At 41.5% G+C, this 19,311-nt stretch overlaps 1 protein-coding gene across 1 annotated transcript in view; it reads right to left on the reverse strand.

Annotated features, from left to right (window-relative positions):
• Positions 1–1,348: 1,348 nt before the first annotated feature.
• The window catches only part of rasgrf2b (Ras protein-specific guanine nucleotide-releasing factor 2b), a 219,835-nt gene continuing 201,872 nt past the window's right edge, over positions 1,349–19,311 (reverse strand). Inside the window, exons 23-28 of the mRNA XM_034170661.1 lie at positions 13,853–13,937; positions 13,576–13,773; positions 5,494–5,573; positions 5,269–5,386; positions 5,120–5,188; positions 1,349–1,673 (exon numbers count right to left, since the gene is read on the reverse strand). Coding sequence (XP_034026552.1) covers positions 1,581–1,673; positions 5,120–5,188; positions 5,269–5,386; positions 5,494–5,573; positions 13,576–13,773; positions 13,853–13,937 — 643 coding nt within the window. The 3' untranslated portion in view covers positions 1,349–1,580. The remainder of the gene's footprint in view (positions 1,674–5,119; positions 5,189–5,268; positions 5,387–5,493; positions 5,574–13,575; positions 13,774–13,852; positions 13,938–19,311) is intronic.

Consider the following 19,311-nt stretch of genomic DNA (forward strand, 5'->3'; position numbering starts at 1 on the left):
GACATCATCGTCAAAGCTTTGAGAGGTAAATTTATTGTTCAGTTCCATGTACAGTTAAACTCACCTAAACCGTCATCATATAAACCAGATATTCGCAGTCACTGGACAAAAAAATCCCAATGTTTTTGTATTGTTTTCCATGTAATAAACACCGTATATAACGGAGTTTGTATAACGGATTTTCACTCGCATCGGATAAAATGTCCCGTCTGCTCGTAATGTATTTCCATTAAAAACCCAGAGCAGTCTGGACGTGCACAGTAACAGAGGTACAAATTAAAGTTCAGCGCTCTGACACTCACCGATTTGAGGAAAGTGGGACTGCATTCATTTCTGTGATTAAAAGACCAACCGTTTATTTTTTCACAATGTGTTCAGACTCGGACCCGCAGCCTGGACGTACACCTGATCTGACACTTTTCTGCTTTCACTGCTTCATCTGCCGTCATATTTTAATAGTTTTTGCAGTGCGCACGCTGATTACAAATGGATCAGAAAAGTCCGCACATTTACAGCACAAAGTCGGTAAAAGAGGAAATTGTACACCTTACATTTGAATTAGAGGTGATGATTGTAGAAAGAAAAGCTTGTTGAGGGTCAAATTAGTCCATAATAAAGCATAATCCAGAGATGGAGAACTTTAAAACTGTCACACACTTCATTGCATGACACAGTTACAGCTGTGCAGCTGCATAAATCAGGCTTTAAATTAATTAAATAAATCATCATAAATTGTAAATTTGATAGCTTAACTATTTTTATATTTATTTATTTTGATAGTACCTGTACCTGGATGTGTTGCTGTATGTGGTTAAATGATTTAAAAAAAATGTCGAAAACATAAACATTTCATTCAGTAGTTCAGCACAGTTGGAACAAAAACGGGCCGTGTTCTGATGCACTCTCTCAGTTAAGGCACTCTAGGTTAGCTGTACCTACCACTGCTTCAATGTGCCCGGCTGAAGATGTATCGTGGCTTTAAGTGGTCACTTAGGAAAGAGTGAAGTGTGCCAATCTATGGTTTAAGGGTCAGTATGAATGCCGTGTAAACTCTTACATCCCAAGTTGAAAATCATGCAAATTTATTCCATATGACCACCATAACAAAAAGCACTTGGGGGCTTTTGCACCAGGACATGGGACAGAAATATACAGGCAATGAAAAGCAGACAACAGCACAGACACGAGTGCAGCAGACATCTCTGTGTCACACTCTATATGCTACATCTCTGTAAAATCCCATTATCCACCACTGTGAGATCCACGCCTGCAGCCGCTCTGTAAACTCAGGCTGAGGAAGTGTGACCCTATGGCTACCGTACAGCCCACTGAGGAACATGCGTACCCTGGGCCATGTACTGTCCTCCAAAACCAAAAAACATTCCATCGTTTTCTCCTTGAATCCTTTACACTTTGTCTTCTCACGGTCACTCAGCCTTGCCGTTGACTGAAGCTCTCTCTGTTAAACATTTCTACATTGTCCTGAAAACTTGTCATCCCTCTTCACTGATGAGAATGTGTGGGCCCCTAGTGAGGGGGTCCCAGATCTGAAGGCTCCCACTGGCCAAGGCATCTGTCACTCAGGCTGGCAGCCTGGGTTCAATCTTCAGAGACAGATCATAGAGGGTGTCTTCATCCATGACGAGAGTCTTATCCAGAAGGTACTGGGTCACCTGGGTGGGACAAGAACAAAGCACTGCATATACTGTTTTGGATTAAAGTGCAATCTGGTGCCTTTTTTAAATTTATGTTATATAATCAGGTAGCAAATTTGACTGTGCTCATTGTAGTCCAGAACTGCAACAAAAATCATTTGCTTTCAGAGAATTATAATGAAAAGTGAGTGTAAGAAAATCTGTTGGACTTTATCCTGTGCTGCTGGAGCCACATACTGCACAACGTATGGTGCTAATTTCAGAGTCAGCATATCTGAACTACCCTCCTGACCACCCGGTTTATAGCTGCAAGGCTTAAACCAACACTTGATGTTTTACATTAATATTTTGTAGCACAAGCACAAACTGAGATTTAGGATGGCTTTTAGTTGGTCTTATTTTTTTGATGATTTCAACATTATCCAAAATTCTGTCATATTTCAAAGGGTCTTCAGTAATCCGGCCAACTGTTACATAACAGTTCTCTTTTGGTGAACTTGGCCTACTGCAAGCAAAAGTGAACATATTTATACTCCTTTCCCCACATAAGTTTCAAAGGCTCACAACTGTCACCACTCTGAACATCTGAATATGTTTACCATGTCATTTGTTCAGAATATGAACATTTTTTTAAATTATACAGCGCATCCAGAAAGTACTCACAGCGCTTCAATGTTTCCACATTTTGTTATGTAGAGCCTTATTCCAAAATGGAGTAAATTGACTTTATTTTCCTCAAAATTCTACCCACAACACCCTATAATGACAATATTAAAATCGTTTGTTTTTTTGGGGGAATTTTGTTTTTTAAAATTAAAAACTAAGAAATCACATACACATGAGTATATGTGATTCCTTAGCGGACTATTAGCTTATCACAGTAAACTTTTCAGTTAGTGGATACGCAGTTATTGAAGCTGCATGGAGATGTGCAGCTTCACATCCTGTGCAGCCTGAGGTAACGCCACTGAAAGTTTACATAACTAAACAGAAATAACTTTAAAAAAAAATATGCAAATTGTTACATCAGTTTTTCCTTGTTGAGACAGCAGTTCCTTTTTTAGAGTGTAGGAAGAGTCCTAGTGGATCCGACTTTCTGCCATTTACAAATGATGGTGCCACTCAGTACTTTGTTGATGCACCTTTGGCAGCAGTTACACCCCCAAGTTTTGAATGTGATGCCACAAACTTGGTGCACTTGATTAGTCTCCCAGTTCCTACTGAAACACATCCCTGCAGCATGATGCTGCCAACCACCATGGAGCCAGCTCTAGGAAGAGTCCTGGTGGATCCGAACTTCTTCCATTTACAGATGATGGAGGCGATGGTGCGCATTGGGGCCTTAAAAGCAGCAGAAATGTTTCTCTACCCTTCCCCAGATTTGTGCCTCGAGACAATCCTGTCTCAGAGGTCTACAGACAATTCCTTTGACTTCATGCTTAGTTTGTGCTCCCTCATCCACTGTCAACTGTGGGACCTTATATGTAGACAGGTGTGTGTCTTTCAAATCATGTCCAATCAACTGAATTTACCCCAGGTGGACTGCAGTTAAGCTGTGGAAACATCTCAAGGATGATCAGTGGAAAGAGGATGCACCTGAGCTCAAATTTTGAGCTTCATGGCAAAGGCTGTGAATACTTATGTATACTCAACAAAAATATTAACGCAACACTTTTGGTTTTGCTCCCATTTTGTATGAGATGAACTCAAAGATCTAAAACTTTTTCCACATACACAATATCACCATTTCCCTCAAATATTGTTCACAAACCAGTCTAAATCTGTGATAGTGAGCACTTCTCCTTTGCTGAGATAATCCATCCCACCTCACAGGTGTGCCATATCAAGATGCTGATTAGACACCATGATTAGTGCACAGGTGTGCCTTAGACTGTCCACAATAAAAGGCCACTCTGAAAGGTGCAGTTTTGTTTTATTGGGGGGGGGATACCAGTCAGTATCTGGTGTGACCACCATTTGCCTCATGCAGTGCAACACATCTCCTTCGCATCATCCGTGAAGAGAACACCTCTCCAACGTGCCAAACGCCAGCGAATGTGAGCATTTGCCCACTCAAGTCGGTTACGACGACGAACTGGAGTCGGGTCGAGACCCCGATGAGGACGACGAGCATGCAGATGAGCTTCCCTGAGACGGTTTCTGACAGTTTGTGCAGAAATTCTTTGGTTATGCAAACCGATTGTTTCAGCAGCTGTCCGAGTGGCTGGTCTCAGACGATCTTGGAGGTGAACATGCTGGATGTGGAGGTCCTGGGCTGGTGTGGTTACACGTGGTCTGCGGTTGTGAGGCTGGTTGGATGTACTGCCAAATCCTCTGAAACGCCTTTGGAGACGGCTTATGGTAGAGACATGAACATTCAATACACGAGCAACAGCTCTGGTTGACATTCCTGCTGTCAGCATGCCAACTGCACGCTCCCTCAAATCTTGCGACATCTGTGGCATTGTGCTGTGTGATAAAACTGCACCTTTCAGAGTGGCCTTTTATTGTGGACAGTCTAAGGCACACCTGTGCACTAATCATGGTGTCTAATCAGCATCTTGGTATGGCACACCTGTGAGGTGGGATGGATTATCTCAGCAAAGGAGAAGTGCTCACTATCACAGATTTAGACTGGTTTGTGAACAATATTTGAGAGAAATGGTGATATTGTGTATGTGGAAAAAGATTTAGATCTTTGAGTTCATCTCATACAAAATGGGAGCAAAACCAAAAGTGTTGCATTTATATTTTTGTTGAGTATACATGTGATTTCTTCATTTTTTTAATCTTTAATAAATTTGCAAAAATCTAAAAAAAAAAAAAAAAAATAATAATAATAATCTTTTTCACAATGTCATTATGGCCTTTTGTGTATAGAATTTTGAGGAAACCAATAAATTTCATTCATTTTGGAATAAGGCTGTAACATAAATAAATAAAAAAAATGTGGAAAATGTGCAACGCTTTGAATACTTTCCGGATACGCTGGATACAGTACCAGTCAAAACTTTGGATACACTTTTCCATTAAATTGAATGGGTTTAACATCAGGATATCATGAAATTAATCATGACATGTATTTGATGTGGAATTTTTAAACTACAACAGCTTCAAAGGCATGAAATATACAACAAATTACTGAAAACCTAGGTTCAGATGACAGGTTTACATGTTCGTTCCTATGAGAAACCTCTAAACATGGGAAAGTTGGAGAATGTGGGAACTTCTTTTAAACCACTCGGACATCCCATTTACAAACAAATCTGTTAGTGTGTTTGCAGTTCATTGCGTGAGGCTCAATGTAGTTTAGAGCCTTGTGGGACATCTTATAACTATGAGAACTACAGCACACCCTTCTAGTTTTCATACATTTTAGTGTGTCGTTTATTAAAGTTTGTTATCCTTCAGTATTCTTTTGTATAGTCTGTTGCTTCTTTGGTGAGAGAGTGAAAGCAACACACCTTGTCTTGATGCTCAATTCTGTATGGTGTCTGCTGGAACTGTCGGATCTCTCTGATGATGTGGGAGATCTGAAGGAAATGTGGATTTTAATGGCTTTATGAGTACAGCATGTATGTGTGCACATGTTGCGATGTGTTTGTGTGCCTACCATTCTCATTTTGGAGAAATTGACGAGGCCTTCTTCAGTGAAATTGGGTGTTCCTTCCTCAATGAAAGCAAGGTCTGTCAGGTACATTCCCAGGTATGGCACACATGGAGGGTTGCAGCTGCAATGAGAATGGGAAGTAGGAAAGTATGAAGGCATAATGTGAACACCAAGCATAATATAACCATTATTATTTGCAGAAATAATAATGTTTTTTAAAAATCTCACTTTTTAAGGGTTTCCCTCAAATTTTTAAATCTTCCCTCAGATGAAATGGTCTTCTGCAGTTTGTCCATTAGGGCTTTAGTCTGTACAAAACCAAAAACACACATTTAAGATCATTGAACATTAATTGGAGAGACTTTTGCAATAATCCCCAAAACCCCTCCTATTAATTGCATATCAATTGAGAAAGTAGTAATTCAGTCAGATAGTGCGTATCTTAACTGGGATAATAGTTGCCAAACATTATTATTTCTGGCCACCAAGAAAGGAGGGAAGTCAAACTTTGGATTTTTATTTTTCCCATACCAGATCTATATGGCATCAATGTTTGACAATACCATGATTCTACATGTAGAAATTCTCCCACTATATGCAAAATTTTGGACTGGAACAACTCATTTTAGGCTTTTGTGACGTGTTACTTTTATGAATTGAGCAGTTGATCTAGTGTCCCCTCCCACATGGCATCTTAAGACCAACAGACACACCCCTTTCCAAAAGGAGACAGGGGCTGTATCCTAATTGGGTACCATAGTCTCGTTATACTAAAGGGTTAAAATGAAAGAGCATGTGATGCAATAAATGTACTTCTGGGGACAGCCCCATTATTGCCCAGGCTCTCATCTGTCAGAGTTTTTGGGCAAATTACATGGAAAACAAAGTGAAAATGCAAAGAAAAGCTGAGGATGCGGTGGAAAGTGGTTTGGTTATGACCTGGAGCTCAAACATGTCGAGGCGGTTGTGCAGGAGAGGGAACCCAGCTCCTCTGTCAAGGTGTGTAAATCTCACTAAAACACCATTTTTACGTTAGAAGTGATGCTGTATTTGTGCAGGCTGTCCCCGGAAGTGGTCAAATCCCACGATATCATGCAGGTGCTGAAACGAGACTGCACTGTCCCGTCGACGGGGCAGTCCATGTCCACGTCGACGCTACCTGGCTTCCATCCCATCATTAGGAGAGTGCTAACTAGAGCACAATAGGTGCTAATTAGAGCTATTGTTTAGTCACTAGCCTATAGCAGTCGGCCTCTCTGTAGGAGGGGTCTGGTTAGGTTAAAAAACTCCAGCTTTTGTTGTCTTCTGGTTTATTCTTCTCTACAAGAGTCAAGACAGAAGTCAGACTACCAGAGCAAGAATTTTAGCTGAGGAAGCGTCTGTGATTTGAAGCGAAACGTCCTCACATCAAGCAACCCAGTCCAGTCGAAGATTCAAGCTTCTCTACTATGAAAACCACCTGGACAACTGAGAGCCTACACAGAAACGTTGGCCATGCCTCTTGATGAAACCATCTCAGAGATGTGTTGTCTGGTCAAAAGTGGGTTTTGGGGATCTGTCCAACTTTGACAGGGCATACAAAAGGCATGAAAAAAGCAATGAACATGTGAGTGCATGTGCAAGGTTAAGTTGCCTAGACAGAGTCAGGGTTGAGCATGCAATCAATGAAGGCGCTCGCATTCAAGTGGTAAAACATAATGAAGCAGTTAAACAAAACAGAGCTTTCCTAAACCGCCTTATTGATGTGACTTCCTTGCTTGGCCGTCAGGAGCTGTCATTTAGGTGGCATGATGAAAGTGTTGAATCATCCAACAAGGGGAATTACAGGGAGTATAATGAAACATTAGCTAAATATGACTCTGTCCTGGCCACACAATTCCAGTCATCAGCTGTGTTTTCTGATATGTCCCATGCAATCCAAAATGACTCTGATCTCTGCTCTTTCAGCCACTGTTTCTGATGAGATCAAATCAATTTTATTTATATAGCGCCAAATCACAACAAACAGTTGCCCCAAGGCGCTTTATATTGTAAGGCAAGGCCATACAATAATTACGGAAAAACCCCAACGGTCAAAACGACCCCCTGTGAGCAAGCACTTGGCAACAGTGGGAAGGAAAAACTCCCTTTTAACAGGAAGAAACCTCCAGCAGAACCAGGCTCAGGGAGGGGCAGTCTTCTGCTGGGACTGGTTGGGGCTGTGGAGGGGAGCAGAGATCAATCACTAATGATTAAATGCAGAGTGGTGCATACAGAGCAAAAAGAGAAAGAAACACTCAGTGCATCATGGGAACCCCCCCAGCAGTCTAAGTCTATAGCAGCATAACTAAGGGATGGTTCAGGGTCACCTGATCCAGCCCTAACTATAAGCTTTAGCAAAAAGGAAAGTTTTAAACCTAATCTTAAAAGTAGAGAGGGTGTCTGTCTCCCTGATCTGAATTGGGAGCTGGTTCCACAGGAGAGGAGCCTGAAAGCTGAAGGCTCTGCCTCCCATTCTACTTACAAACCCTAGGAACTACAAGTAAGCCTGCAGTCTGAGAGCGAAGCGCTCTATTGGGGTGATATGGTACTATGAGGTCCCTAAGATAAGATGGGACCTGATTATTCAAAACCTTATAAGTAAGAAGAAGAATTTTAAATTCTATTCTAGAATTAACAGGAAGCCAATGAAGAGAAGCCAATATGGGTGAGATATGCTCTCTCCTTCTAGTCCCTGTCAGTACTCTAGCTGCAGCATTTTGAATTAACTGAAGGCTTTTCAGGGAACTTTTAGCACAACCTGATAATAATGAATTACAATAGTCCAGCCTAGAGGAAATAAATGCATGAATTAGTTTTTCAGCATCACTCTGAGACAAGACCTTTCTAATTTTAGCGATATTGTGCAAATGCAAAAAAGCAGTCCTACATATTTGTTTAATATGCGCATTGAATGACATATCCTGATCAAAAATGACTCCAAGATTTCTCACAGTATTACTAGAGGTCAGGGTAATGTCCAGAGTAAGGATCTGGTTAGACACCATGTTTCTAAGATTTGTGGGGCCAAGTACAATAACTTCAGTTTTATCTGAGTTTAAAAGCAGGAAATTAGAGGTCATCCATGTATTTATGTCTGTAAGACAATCCTGCAGTTTAGCTAATTGGTGTGTGTCCTCTGGCTTCATGGATAGATAAAGCTGGGTATCATCTGCGTAACAATGAAAATTTAAGCAATGCCGTCTAATAATACTGCCTAAGGGAAATGTATAAAGTGAATAAAATTGGTCCTAGCACAGAACCTTGTGGAACTCCATAATTAACCTTAGTCTGTGAAGAAGATTCCCCATTTACATGAACAAATTGTAATCTATTAGATAAATATGATTCAAACCACCGCAGCGCAGTGCCTTTAATATCAAGGATGCAATCCAGGCTGCTCCCTTTTTTGCATGGCAGGTGGATGAAACAACTGATATAGCTTGCCATGCTCAACTCTCTGTCATTGTTCGCTATGTGGATAAGGCAGGTAAAATTCAGGAGCGCTTTATTGGATTTTTTGATGTTTCTGGGGGAAGAGATGCTCAGTCTGTTTTTGAAGTCTTGAATGAGAACATGCAGGGCTACAATTTCAGGGAGAAACTTGTGCAAACCTATGATGGGGCTGCTGTCATGGCTTCAGCTCTCAATGGTTTGCAGGCCAAAGTTAAAGCAATAGCCCCCAGTGCAATGTTTGTGCATTGCTATGCACAGACTGAATCTGGTTCTGTCTCAGGGGGCTAAATGCTTATCTGAGTGCAGAATATTTTTTGCATCACTCTCTGGGTTTGCCACATTTTTCTCAAAATCCACAAAGAAGATGTCTTTTCTTGAATCTGCAGGCTGCTCAAGGTTGCCCAGAAATGCTCCTACTCGATGGAATTAAACATCACAGATAGTGAGCACTGTGGCAAACAATTATGATGCCCTCCTGCAAACTTTTGAGATGATCATTGCAGATAAGTCCATGGATGATGACACATTAGACTGTGCCAAAGGCCTTCTGATGAAACTGGAGGATTTTGAGTTGTGTTCATGTTGTACACATATGAACAAATCTCTCTTGAGACTGATGTGGTGTTTGACATTGTCAGCAGAGAGCTATGGATGTTCTGTACTGCACAAAAAGAATTGAGTCTCTTCTTGCTTTTGTCAAAGAGAAGAGGTCAGAGGGGGCTTTCCAAACTGTTTATGCCTAAGCAGCAGATCTCACATCAGACCCACAAACTGAGCCCATGAGGAAAACGCCGTCTGTCACAAGGATCCAAGGAACGCTACAGAAATCTGTACATGGCCAGCCTAGACAATCTCACAGAGCAGCTACCCTCGTGTTTTTGCAAATTTGGAAAAGTCTGCGCTTCTTGGAATTGGTCAAATCCGGGGAAATTTGATGAGATGAGGACAAGTGTTTCCAGAGGAGGCATTTCAGAGTGTCCTGAAAAGTTTTGGCCAGTTCTTTGATTCAAGGAGACTGAGGTCTGAACTTTAAGTCTTATATTCAGACCAGGACTTGCAGGGCAACAGGGGGAACGCTATGTGATTTCTTGCTGTTTCTGAAAGACATGGAGTTGGACAGTGCAATGCCTCAGGTGTACAAACTATTGTCATTAGTGGCAACGATTGGAGCTACATCTGCAGGTGTAAGAGAGGAGCTTCTCCTCTTTAAAGCGGCTCAAGTCTTACACCCGCAACACCATGGGCCAAGGCCGTTTAAGCAGCCTAGCTCTGCTGACCATTGAGAGGACACTAGTCAAGTCCCTGGGAAAAGACGCCCTTGTTGGTACGACAGGGTCACAGATCATTTTCTTGAAAAGGAACGGAGGGTAGAATTTACGTATAAATAACCTACACATTTTATGATGTAGGCCGAAATGAGCTTACCCTCCTTGAAAGACCAGCATCCGCCACTGCAACACACAGAATGTGCCTCTTCCCAGATAGATCTCTTTCAGTGCAGGTTCTGTTCTGACTTTAACACAACGTTAACACCCAAGTCTTTCATTGCCAACTGTACTGTAAATGGCAGTCAAACCATTCCAATGGTATATTTCTGAACTCTTCTGCATCAAACTCCATCATGTCAATGTTTATACAGAAACTGTATATCATTGTTCAGCCAAAATGAGAGTGTCCACTGCCTGAGCTAGTGCCGCATGTGAGAGTATGCATTTGACAGGGATTTTTGGTTCATGAAAAGGGGGGGCCCTCACTCTCCCCTTCCCTGGATCTGCCCCTGTCTTAGAAATGAATATGTTTTAAGGAATTATTACTTAAGTGTGTTTGGTGTAGGTTTAATTAGAAACTTTAATATTGGTTTGAAGACATCTGGAGACCTACAGTACATTAGTTTACTGTGTGACCATTTCAAAGAACAGAGGAAAAACTCTGAGTCAAATTAAGATCACAACCAAAATTTAATAAAACATTTCACTCACAAATTTCTCCAAAATCCATCTAATTTATGGATCATTACAAGCTGCTTTACTGGATTTCCTGCTGCTGTCACATTAAACTTTCATTCATGATTGTGTCTTAACTATGGTTACTGCTGTAACCATAGTGGGGTGTCTCATTAAACTTTTTAATTTACAATTTTAAGAATGTTTCTGGAATCCTTACACTCTTCCATGAAGTATTATTATAGTCAGGAGTTGCTTGAATCCACTTGCTCAGCTATTTAACTTTGTGTCAGTAACAGTTGTGTTTAAATGGGGCCTGATTTCATATTTGTTGCACCAAAATACAAAAAAGGTCCTTTGCACTGCCCTGATCCAACTTTACCTTGTGCAGTGTAAATATCAAACAGGCTGATTAGAGTGTTGAAAGTTATAAATACCACTAAGCAATAGATTCCTCACCCTCCACAATGATTCAACCTTTAAAGGTGCTACAGTATGATGACATTTTAAACATTAATACAACAGCCAACAATAGTGATGTAATGGACTGCCCTCCACAGCCCTGCCTGAAAATGATCTATGGATTAATTGTCAAACTTACATAATAGTGTGAAATACACTCAGAAGCATATCGGATCTGCTGTAGCGACCCCAAGTGATAACGGGAGAAGTCAAAAGAACAAGGTGAATTTTTTAAAAGTAATAATTGCTTAAATACTGATAACAGAGTGGCAGTGAGATTTGGGCATGTAAGCCCTGCCCTGTGAAGCAGTTGTCCGTCCCCACATTTATAACTAAACAACAGTACTCACTACTCACTACTTAGCTGAGTCTGATTTTCCAGAAATACGAGGGCTGTCCGTAAAGTATAGGTCTTTTTTTATTTTTTTCTAAAACTATATGGATTTCATTCATATGTTTTTACGTCAGACATGCTTGAACCCTCGTGCGCATGCGTGAGTTTTTCCACGCCTGTCGGTGACATCATTCGCCTGTGAGCACTCCTTGTGGGAGGAGTCGTCCAGCCCCTCGTCGGAATTCCTTTGTCTGAGAAGTTGCTGAGAGACTGGCGCTTTGTTTGATCAAAATTTTTTCTAAACCTGTGAGACACATCGAAGTGGACATGGTTCGAAAAATTAAGCTGGTCTTCAGTGAAAATTTTAACAGCTGATGAGAGATTTTGAGGTAATTCTGTCGCTTTAAGGACTTTTCACGGTGCGAGACGTCGCGCAGCGCTCTCAGGCGGCGTCATCAGCCTGTTTCAAGCTTAAAACCTCCACATTTCAGGCTTTATTGATCCAGGACATCGTGAGAGAACAGAGAAGTTTCAGAAGAAGTCGGTTTCAGCATTTTATTCGGATATTCCACTGTTAAAGGAGATTTTTTTAATGAAAGCCGTGCAGGCGGATTGCAGCGTCGGCTCGCAGCCGCCGCGACGCTCCGCCACAGGAAAACACCTCTGTTGGAAGCCTTGAGGACAAGTTGGAACATCTCCAGCTGATAAACAATTTCTCATATATCACTCCACTGAAAGCCATCAAAAGCCGCCTGGATTTTACAAATGGTTATCAACACGGAGTGTTTTTCCTGTGCCGCCGCGCCGCATCGGCTGTGTCCCGACGCGCGGGACCCGTCCACACGTCTTTCATTAAAAAAATCTCCTTTAACAGTGGAATATCCGGATAAAATGCTGAAACCGACTTCTTCTGAAACTTCTCTGTTCTCTCACGACGTCCTGGATCAATAGAGCCTGAAATGTGGAGGTTTTAAGCTTGAAACAGGCTGATGACGCTGCCTGAGAGCGCAGCACGACGTCTCGCACCGTGAAAAGTCCTTAAAGCGACAGAATCACCTCAAATCTCTCTTCAGCTGTTAAAATTTTCACTGAAAACCAGCTTAATTTTTCGAACCATGTCCACTTCGATGTGTCTCACAGGTTTAGAAAAAATTTTGATCAAACAAAGCGCCAGTCTCTCAGCAACTTCTCAGACAAAGGAATTCCGACAAGGGGCTGGACGACTCCTCCCACAAGGAGTGCTCACAGGCGAATGACGTCACCGACAGGCGTGGAAAAACTCACGCATGCGCACGAGGGTGCAAGCATGTCTGACGTAAAAACATATGAATGAAATCCATATAGTTTTTGAAAAAAATAAAAAGGACCTATACTTTACGGACAGCCCTCGTACATCCAAAACTCACATTCGGAGGCTAAAGCCACAGTCACACTGTGATGGCTCAAAGAAACATATGAAGAACTGATCCTATACGTTCGTGTTTGTTTTTTTTGCATCAGAAAGTTTTGTGCGTGTTCAAAACTTTGGCAGGCAGCCTTCCCCGCACATATTTGTCTGTAAACCGAGAAAATCCCTCTGCTCCGCACAGAACTCTGTGGACATGTGACTGATAAAGACGGACAAATTTGTCAACGAATAATATATTTAAATACGTAACTGATCCTTTTGCTCTATCAGTGTTACTCAGCCTTAAAAATGCCTATGAGTAAGAACATAGTCAAACTAGAATCCACATAAGTAAGCTTTTTCCACATGATGACTTGTTAGATCTATTAAAGGCTCCAGCATTCATTCATTCTGGTGCATGTGGAGGAAGGAGGGTTGAGGAGGAGTGGCCGAAGAGGAAAACATTGTTTATATCCTAAAATCTGGTGCAGGTGTGACACGTAGTGGGAAAAAAATCCATTCATTGCATCTTTAAAGCATCTTCAGTGCTCCCATTTTTCTGTGACCTTGGCAATAGCATCCATACTGCTACAAGTTGTAAATTTAGAGCTAAAATACTTTATTTTGATTGTCATCAAACTGTGCACTGAGACTGTAGTCAAGACGTCTGACGGGGAATAAATCCATGTAGCAATAGCATTTGTTTGTACCTGTTTGGAGACTTTTGCCCAAGTCTTCTTTAAGCGGTAGATGGCACTGCGATTGAGTGCAGATGTGATCTCCAACACACCATTGAAATTGTTGAGGCAGCGGCAGATATCAGCCACAGCTACCCACTTTTCTATGGAGCTGGCCCTCGAACCAACATCAGTGTGAGTCATGATCTGCGAGGCCACCAGGTTACTCATCTTCAAATGAAAAGGAACAAACGAAGTGAAGGGAAAGGTATTTGCAGAAGCATCATACAGAGGATCAAAAAGAGCTTACATCATTAAAGTGTTGACTTGTTTTCATGATGTAAGGTGTCCTTTCTGTCTTATCAACCTTCATCCAGCCTTGACCCAGGAACTCTCTAAAGAGGGTGAACACAGATGTCAAATCAGATTACATTCTTATTGAATACCACAACTTTAAGATTCTTCAAGGAGGGATGATGTTTTCTTGAATTAATTAAACACCATTCATACACTCCAGAATCCAGACATACTTTAAGTAGCACTACTGATGCCACAAATGCCTAACTAATGCACAGTATGTCAAGAGAACTGCTGAGAAAAACTTAGCTCAGTTTAGCAGTTTAGATATTTAATGTGTAATATTTATAGTTTTAGATGTTTTTTCCATAACATTAAAATATGAATCAGAAACTAGCAATATTCTTAGTTTCCATCGCTAAAGCATACAGCCTAAAGGTATAATGATGAGTTCAGCTTTGACAACCTCTGTGATATGAAATCATTGTTAGCAATCATGTCTCTGAGTGTTCTACTTTGCTTTGCTGAATGCTTCCTTTGAAAAATGAGTTGAGGAAGGAATCAATGGGAGTCAATAAAGCCGCCATCCGGTAGTTAAAAATCTACTGTACACACTAGAAACATTACGCTCACTATCTACTCTGTAATCATCGGTATGTGCCACAAAATGTCTAAAGCATTACGGTGCATCCGGAAAGTATTCACAGCACTCCACTTTTTCCACATTTTGTTATGTTACAGCCTTATTCCATAATGGATGAATTTTTTTCCTCAAAATTCTACACACAATACCCCATAATGACAATGTGAAAAGAGTTGTTTTGAAATTTTTGCAAATTTATTTAAAAAAAAACAACAAAAAACTGAGAAATCACATGTACATAAGTATTCACAGCCTTTTCCATGAAGCTTAAAATACAGCTCATGCGTAACCTGTTTCCACTGATCATCCTTGAGATGTTTCTACAGCTTAAATGGAATCCACCTGGGGTAAACTCAATTGACTGGACATGATTTGGAAAGGGATACACCCCGTCTACATATAAGGTTCCACAGCTGACAGTACAGGTCAGAGCACAAACCAAGAATGCCAGGCGTCATGTTTGGAAGAAACCAGGCACCATCCCTACAGTGAAGCATGGTGGTGGCAGCATCATGCTGTGGGGATGTTTTTCAGTGGCAGGAACTGGGATACTAGCCAGGATTGAGGGAAAGATTAATGCAGCAATGTACAGAGACATCCTGGATAAAACCCTGCCCCAGAGTGCTCTTGACCTCAGACTGGGGCGACGGTTCATCTTTCAGCAGGACAATGACCCTAAGCACACAGCCAAGATATCAAAGGAGTGGCTTCAGGACAACTCTGTGAATGTCCTTAAGTGGCCCAGCCAGAGTCCAGACCTGAATCCGATTGAACATCTCTAGAGAGAGCTGAAAATGGCTGTGCAGCGACGCTCCTCATTCAACCTGATGGAACTTGAGAGGTGGTGCAAAAAGGAATGGGCAAAACTGCCCAAAGATAGATTCACCAAGCTTGTGGCATCATATTCAAGAAGACTTCAGGCTGTAATTGCTGCCAAAGGTGCATCAACAAAGTATTGCGCAAAGAGTGTGAATACTTATATATACGTGAGTTCTTAGTTTTTATTTTTAATAAATTTGCAAAAATTAAAAAAAAACTTTGTTCCTGTTGTCACTGTGCTGTGTTGTAAGTAGAATTTGAGGGAAAAATGAATTAACTCCATTTTGAAATAAGGCTGTAAAATAACAAAATGTAAAAAAAAAAGTGAAGCGCCATGAACACTTTCTGGATGCACCGTATAGCCAGCTACGTGTTTTCGGGATGTTGCACATCTGTGCTTCCAGGGTTCTGGTGGCTGATCTGCCAGTCAAATGCATGCTGCCGAAGTTCAGTAAGACTGCAAGAGAGGTGAAAAAACTGAGGGCAGGATAGCTCCAGGGATCTGTGATACTGAAACTGAACCCCCCCCCCCCCCCCCCCCCCCCCCCCCCCCCCAGGAGGGTGGAGATGCTGTTCTCGAGGTACATACCACGTGCCATCTCAACAGTGAACACTTACAGTGCATTCATAAAGTACTGACAGTGCTTCAATTTTTCTAAATTTTGTCTTATTCCAAAATGGATGAACAAAACAGTCTTATTTGAGAGCTCCTCTGCTGCTGCCCTGTTCATATCCATTTATTTCCTCTAAGACACTTTTTTTTTAATGGAATTTCTCTCATATGACTGTTATTAAGGGTTAGTAGAGCACCCAGGAATTTGATTGTTAACAATGTTTTAATATGAATAGGGTTGTAAAAAGTTGAGCCTGTTTTTTAAAGAGCAACAAACAGGTAAAATTATGTTTTTGAAAAGTCATATATTTGTACTATAGAACTGATAGACAGTGTTTTGGTGTCACTCATAATGCAATGGCAGCACAGTGGATTAGTGGTTAGCACCGTTGTCTCACAGCAAGAAAGTCCTGCAATTACGTCTGGCCTTTCTGTGTGGAGTTTGCATGTTCTCCCCATGTCTCTGTGGGTTTCCTCTGGGCACTCTGGTTTCCTCCCACAATCAAAAACATGCATATGTAGAGTCTACTCCTTTCTCTGCCCCTCACCAAGGCAGTGTCAACATCTGGAGTTGGTCCCCGACACTGGACTGTTGCTGCACACTGCTCCTAGTGGTTGGATTGTGTCTAATTGTACTGTAATTAGGATGGGTTAAATGCAGGGGACAAATTTCGCTCTATGTATGTATATGTACAATGACAATAAAGGCCATTGTTGTTGTTGTTGTTGTTGTTATTGGTCAGTTATTGCTACAGTGTATGAGTGCCAAGTTGTTAGATGGGATCCAGTTTGATGTCAGATGAAGAACTGGACAAGTTCCTGTCATAATTTTTATCTGGATTGAGGAAACCAGATGTGTGCTTCACACATACCACTGGGATGTCAGCTCAGCTCACCTGTGAGGCGGTGTGAACCACTTAGCAGACACACAGCCAACTCTGCTCACTGCTGTCAGCTTCCAATTGTTCATTGAAAGATGGAACATTTCATTCAACAAGGTAAAGCTAGTTGAATAAACGTTCTCTTCAATGAGGTGAAGCCATTCCTTCTTTATAAACCCATTCAAATATTTTTTATTATATAACGGCTGAGTGGATCCTTGTCATTTGATTGGTGCTTTGTATATCACATGACATGGATTATTCATCCCATTTGTGTTGCATTGCATTTAGAGTGCAGTTTGGTTCCATTTCGAGTGTAAATTTGGTTCCATATGTTTGGTACCATTGCACTCCACACATGTATGCACACACGCACATGCACACCCGCACACAGACATGCACGTGCGCATGCACACAAAATAAATCCACTGCGCTGTCTGGAGGCTGTTGGCAGGAAGTTAGAATGAAAAGCTGGACAAATTTCTGATGTGATTTTTTTGCACTGAGGATGTACAGTCTTTTTTTTTTGGTAGTACACGTGCACACAAGCAGCAACCTGGTTGCATGTGCGCATGCGCGGGGGACAATGACTCTACTGAGATGACGATTTGATTGAGCTAACTGACGTTGCTAATTATTGTAACACACGCACACACAAATTCCACTCTGCTGTAAGCCATCTGGATGCATGAAGAGCTGTTCAGATGAAAAGCTGATGTGATTTTTGGCTGGAATGAGGCCCTACACAACATCTTTTTTTTAATGGAAGTCCGAAGTCAGTGCACAACATCACTGTACTACACGCTACAATTTGGACTTTAGCAGAAGTGGAACACCAAAATGTAAGTCCCTTTTCTGTTGTTTATAAATTAATAAAATATCAAATGACAAGGATCTATTTTATTTTATGCGCCTTGTATGGCAGCACCCTGACGTCGGGGTGAATGTAAGGCATTATTGTAAAGCGATTTGAGCGTCTGATGCAGATGGAAAAGCGCTATATAAATGCAGTCCATTTATTTTAACCGTTATATAAAACAAATAATGAATGTTTTTACATTCTTTTAAATGGAATGAATATTTAATTTGGTGAAAGCTGGAACAAACCATTCAACTCAACTTCACCTCGTTGAATGGTATGTTCCAGCTTTCACCTCATGAAATATTCATACCATTGAACTCATAAACAGTCATTATTTGTATACCATAAATATTCATTATTTATACACACCAGGGTTCAAGAGCAAGCATGTGTCCTTTGACAAGACAATTCATTTGCACTGTCCTACTCCACCCAGCTGTAAATGTGTAACTTGGCTAGAGAAATAACCTGTGATGGACTTGCATCCAGTCCAACAGGGGGTCACAGTTCATGCTATCCTTGGGTTAAGTTCCGCCCTGTTGTTGGTCAGGTCATGTATAGCCCTTGCTTCTTGTTCTACTTTTTGAATGATGCCCAAATTAATCCACTTGAATTAACCTAAACTCTCCCAAAGTCACCTGAGCCTCTCTTTCAATTTGTTCCCTTTAGGCCCTCAGCTGAGCCCCTGAATTAAATATATAAATATAAAAATTTAAATATATATTTAAATACGAGGGCTGTCAATAAAGTAACGGTCCTTTTTATTTTTTTCAAAAACTATATGGATTTCATTCATATGTTTTTACGTCAGACATGCTTGAACCCTCGTGCGCATGCGTGAGTTTTTCCACGCCTGTCGGTGACGTCATTCGCCTGTGAGCACTCCTTGTGGGAGGAGTCGTCCAGCCCCTCGTCAGAATTCCTTTGTCTGAGAAGTTGCTGAGAGACTGGCGCGTTGTTTGATCAAAATTTTTTCTAAACCTGTGAGACACATCGAAGTGGACACGGTTCGAAAAATTAAGCTGGTTTTCAGTGAAAATTTTAACGGCTGATGAGAGATTTTGAGGTGAGACTGTCGCTTTAAGGACTTCCCACGGTGCGAGACGTCGCTCAGCGCTCTCAGCCGCCGTCGTCAGCCTGTTCAAGCTGAAAACCTCCACATTTCAGGCTCTATTGATCCAGGACGTCGTGAGAGAACAGAAGTTTCAGAAGAAGTCGGTTTCAGCATTTTATCCGGATATTCCACTGTTAAAGGAGATTTTTTTAATGAAAGACGTGCGGACGGATCTGCGCGTCAGGACGCAGCCGACGCGGTGCGGCGGCACAGGAAAAACACCTCCGTGTTGATTACCATTTGTAAAATCCAGGCGGCTTTTGATGGCTTTCAGTGGAGTGAGTATATGAGAAATTGTTTAACAGGCAGGACATGTTCCAACTTGTCCTTAAGGCTTTCAACAGAGGTGTTTTTCCTGTGGCGGAGCGTCGCGGCGGCTGCGTCCCGACGCGCGGACCCGTCCGCACGTCTTTCATTAAAAAAATCTCCTTTAACAGTGGAATATCCGGATAAAATGCTGAAACCGACTTCTTCTGAAACTTCTCTGTTCTCTCACGACGTCCTGGATCAATAGAACCTGAAATGTGGAGGTTTTCAGTT

The sequence above is a fragment of the Thalassophryne amazonica genome, chromosome 5 (genome assembly GCF_902500255.1).
Source record: "Thalassophryne amazonica chromosome 5, fThaAma1.1, whole genome shotgun sequence".
Lineage (NCBI taxonomy): Eukaryota > Metazoa > Chordata > Actinopteri > Batrachoidiformes > Batrachoididae > Thalassophryne > Thalassophryne amazonica.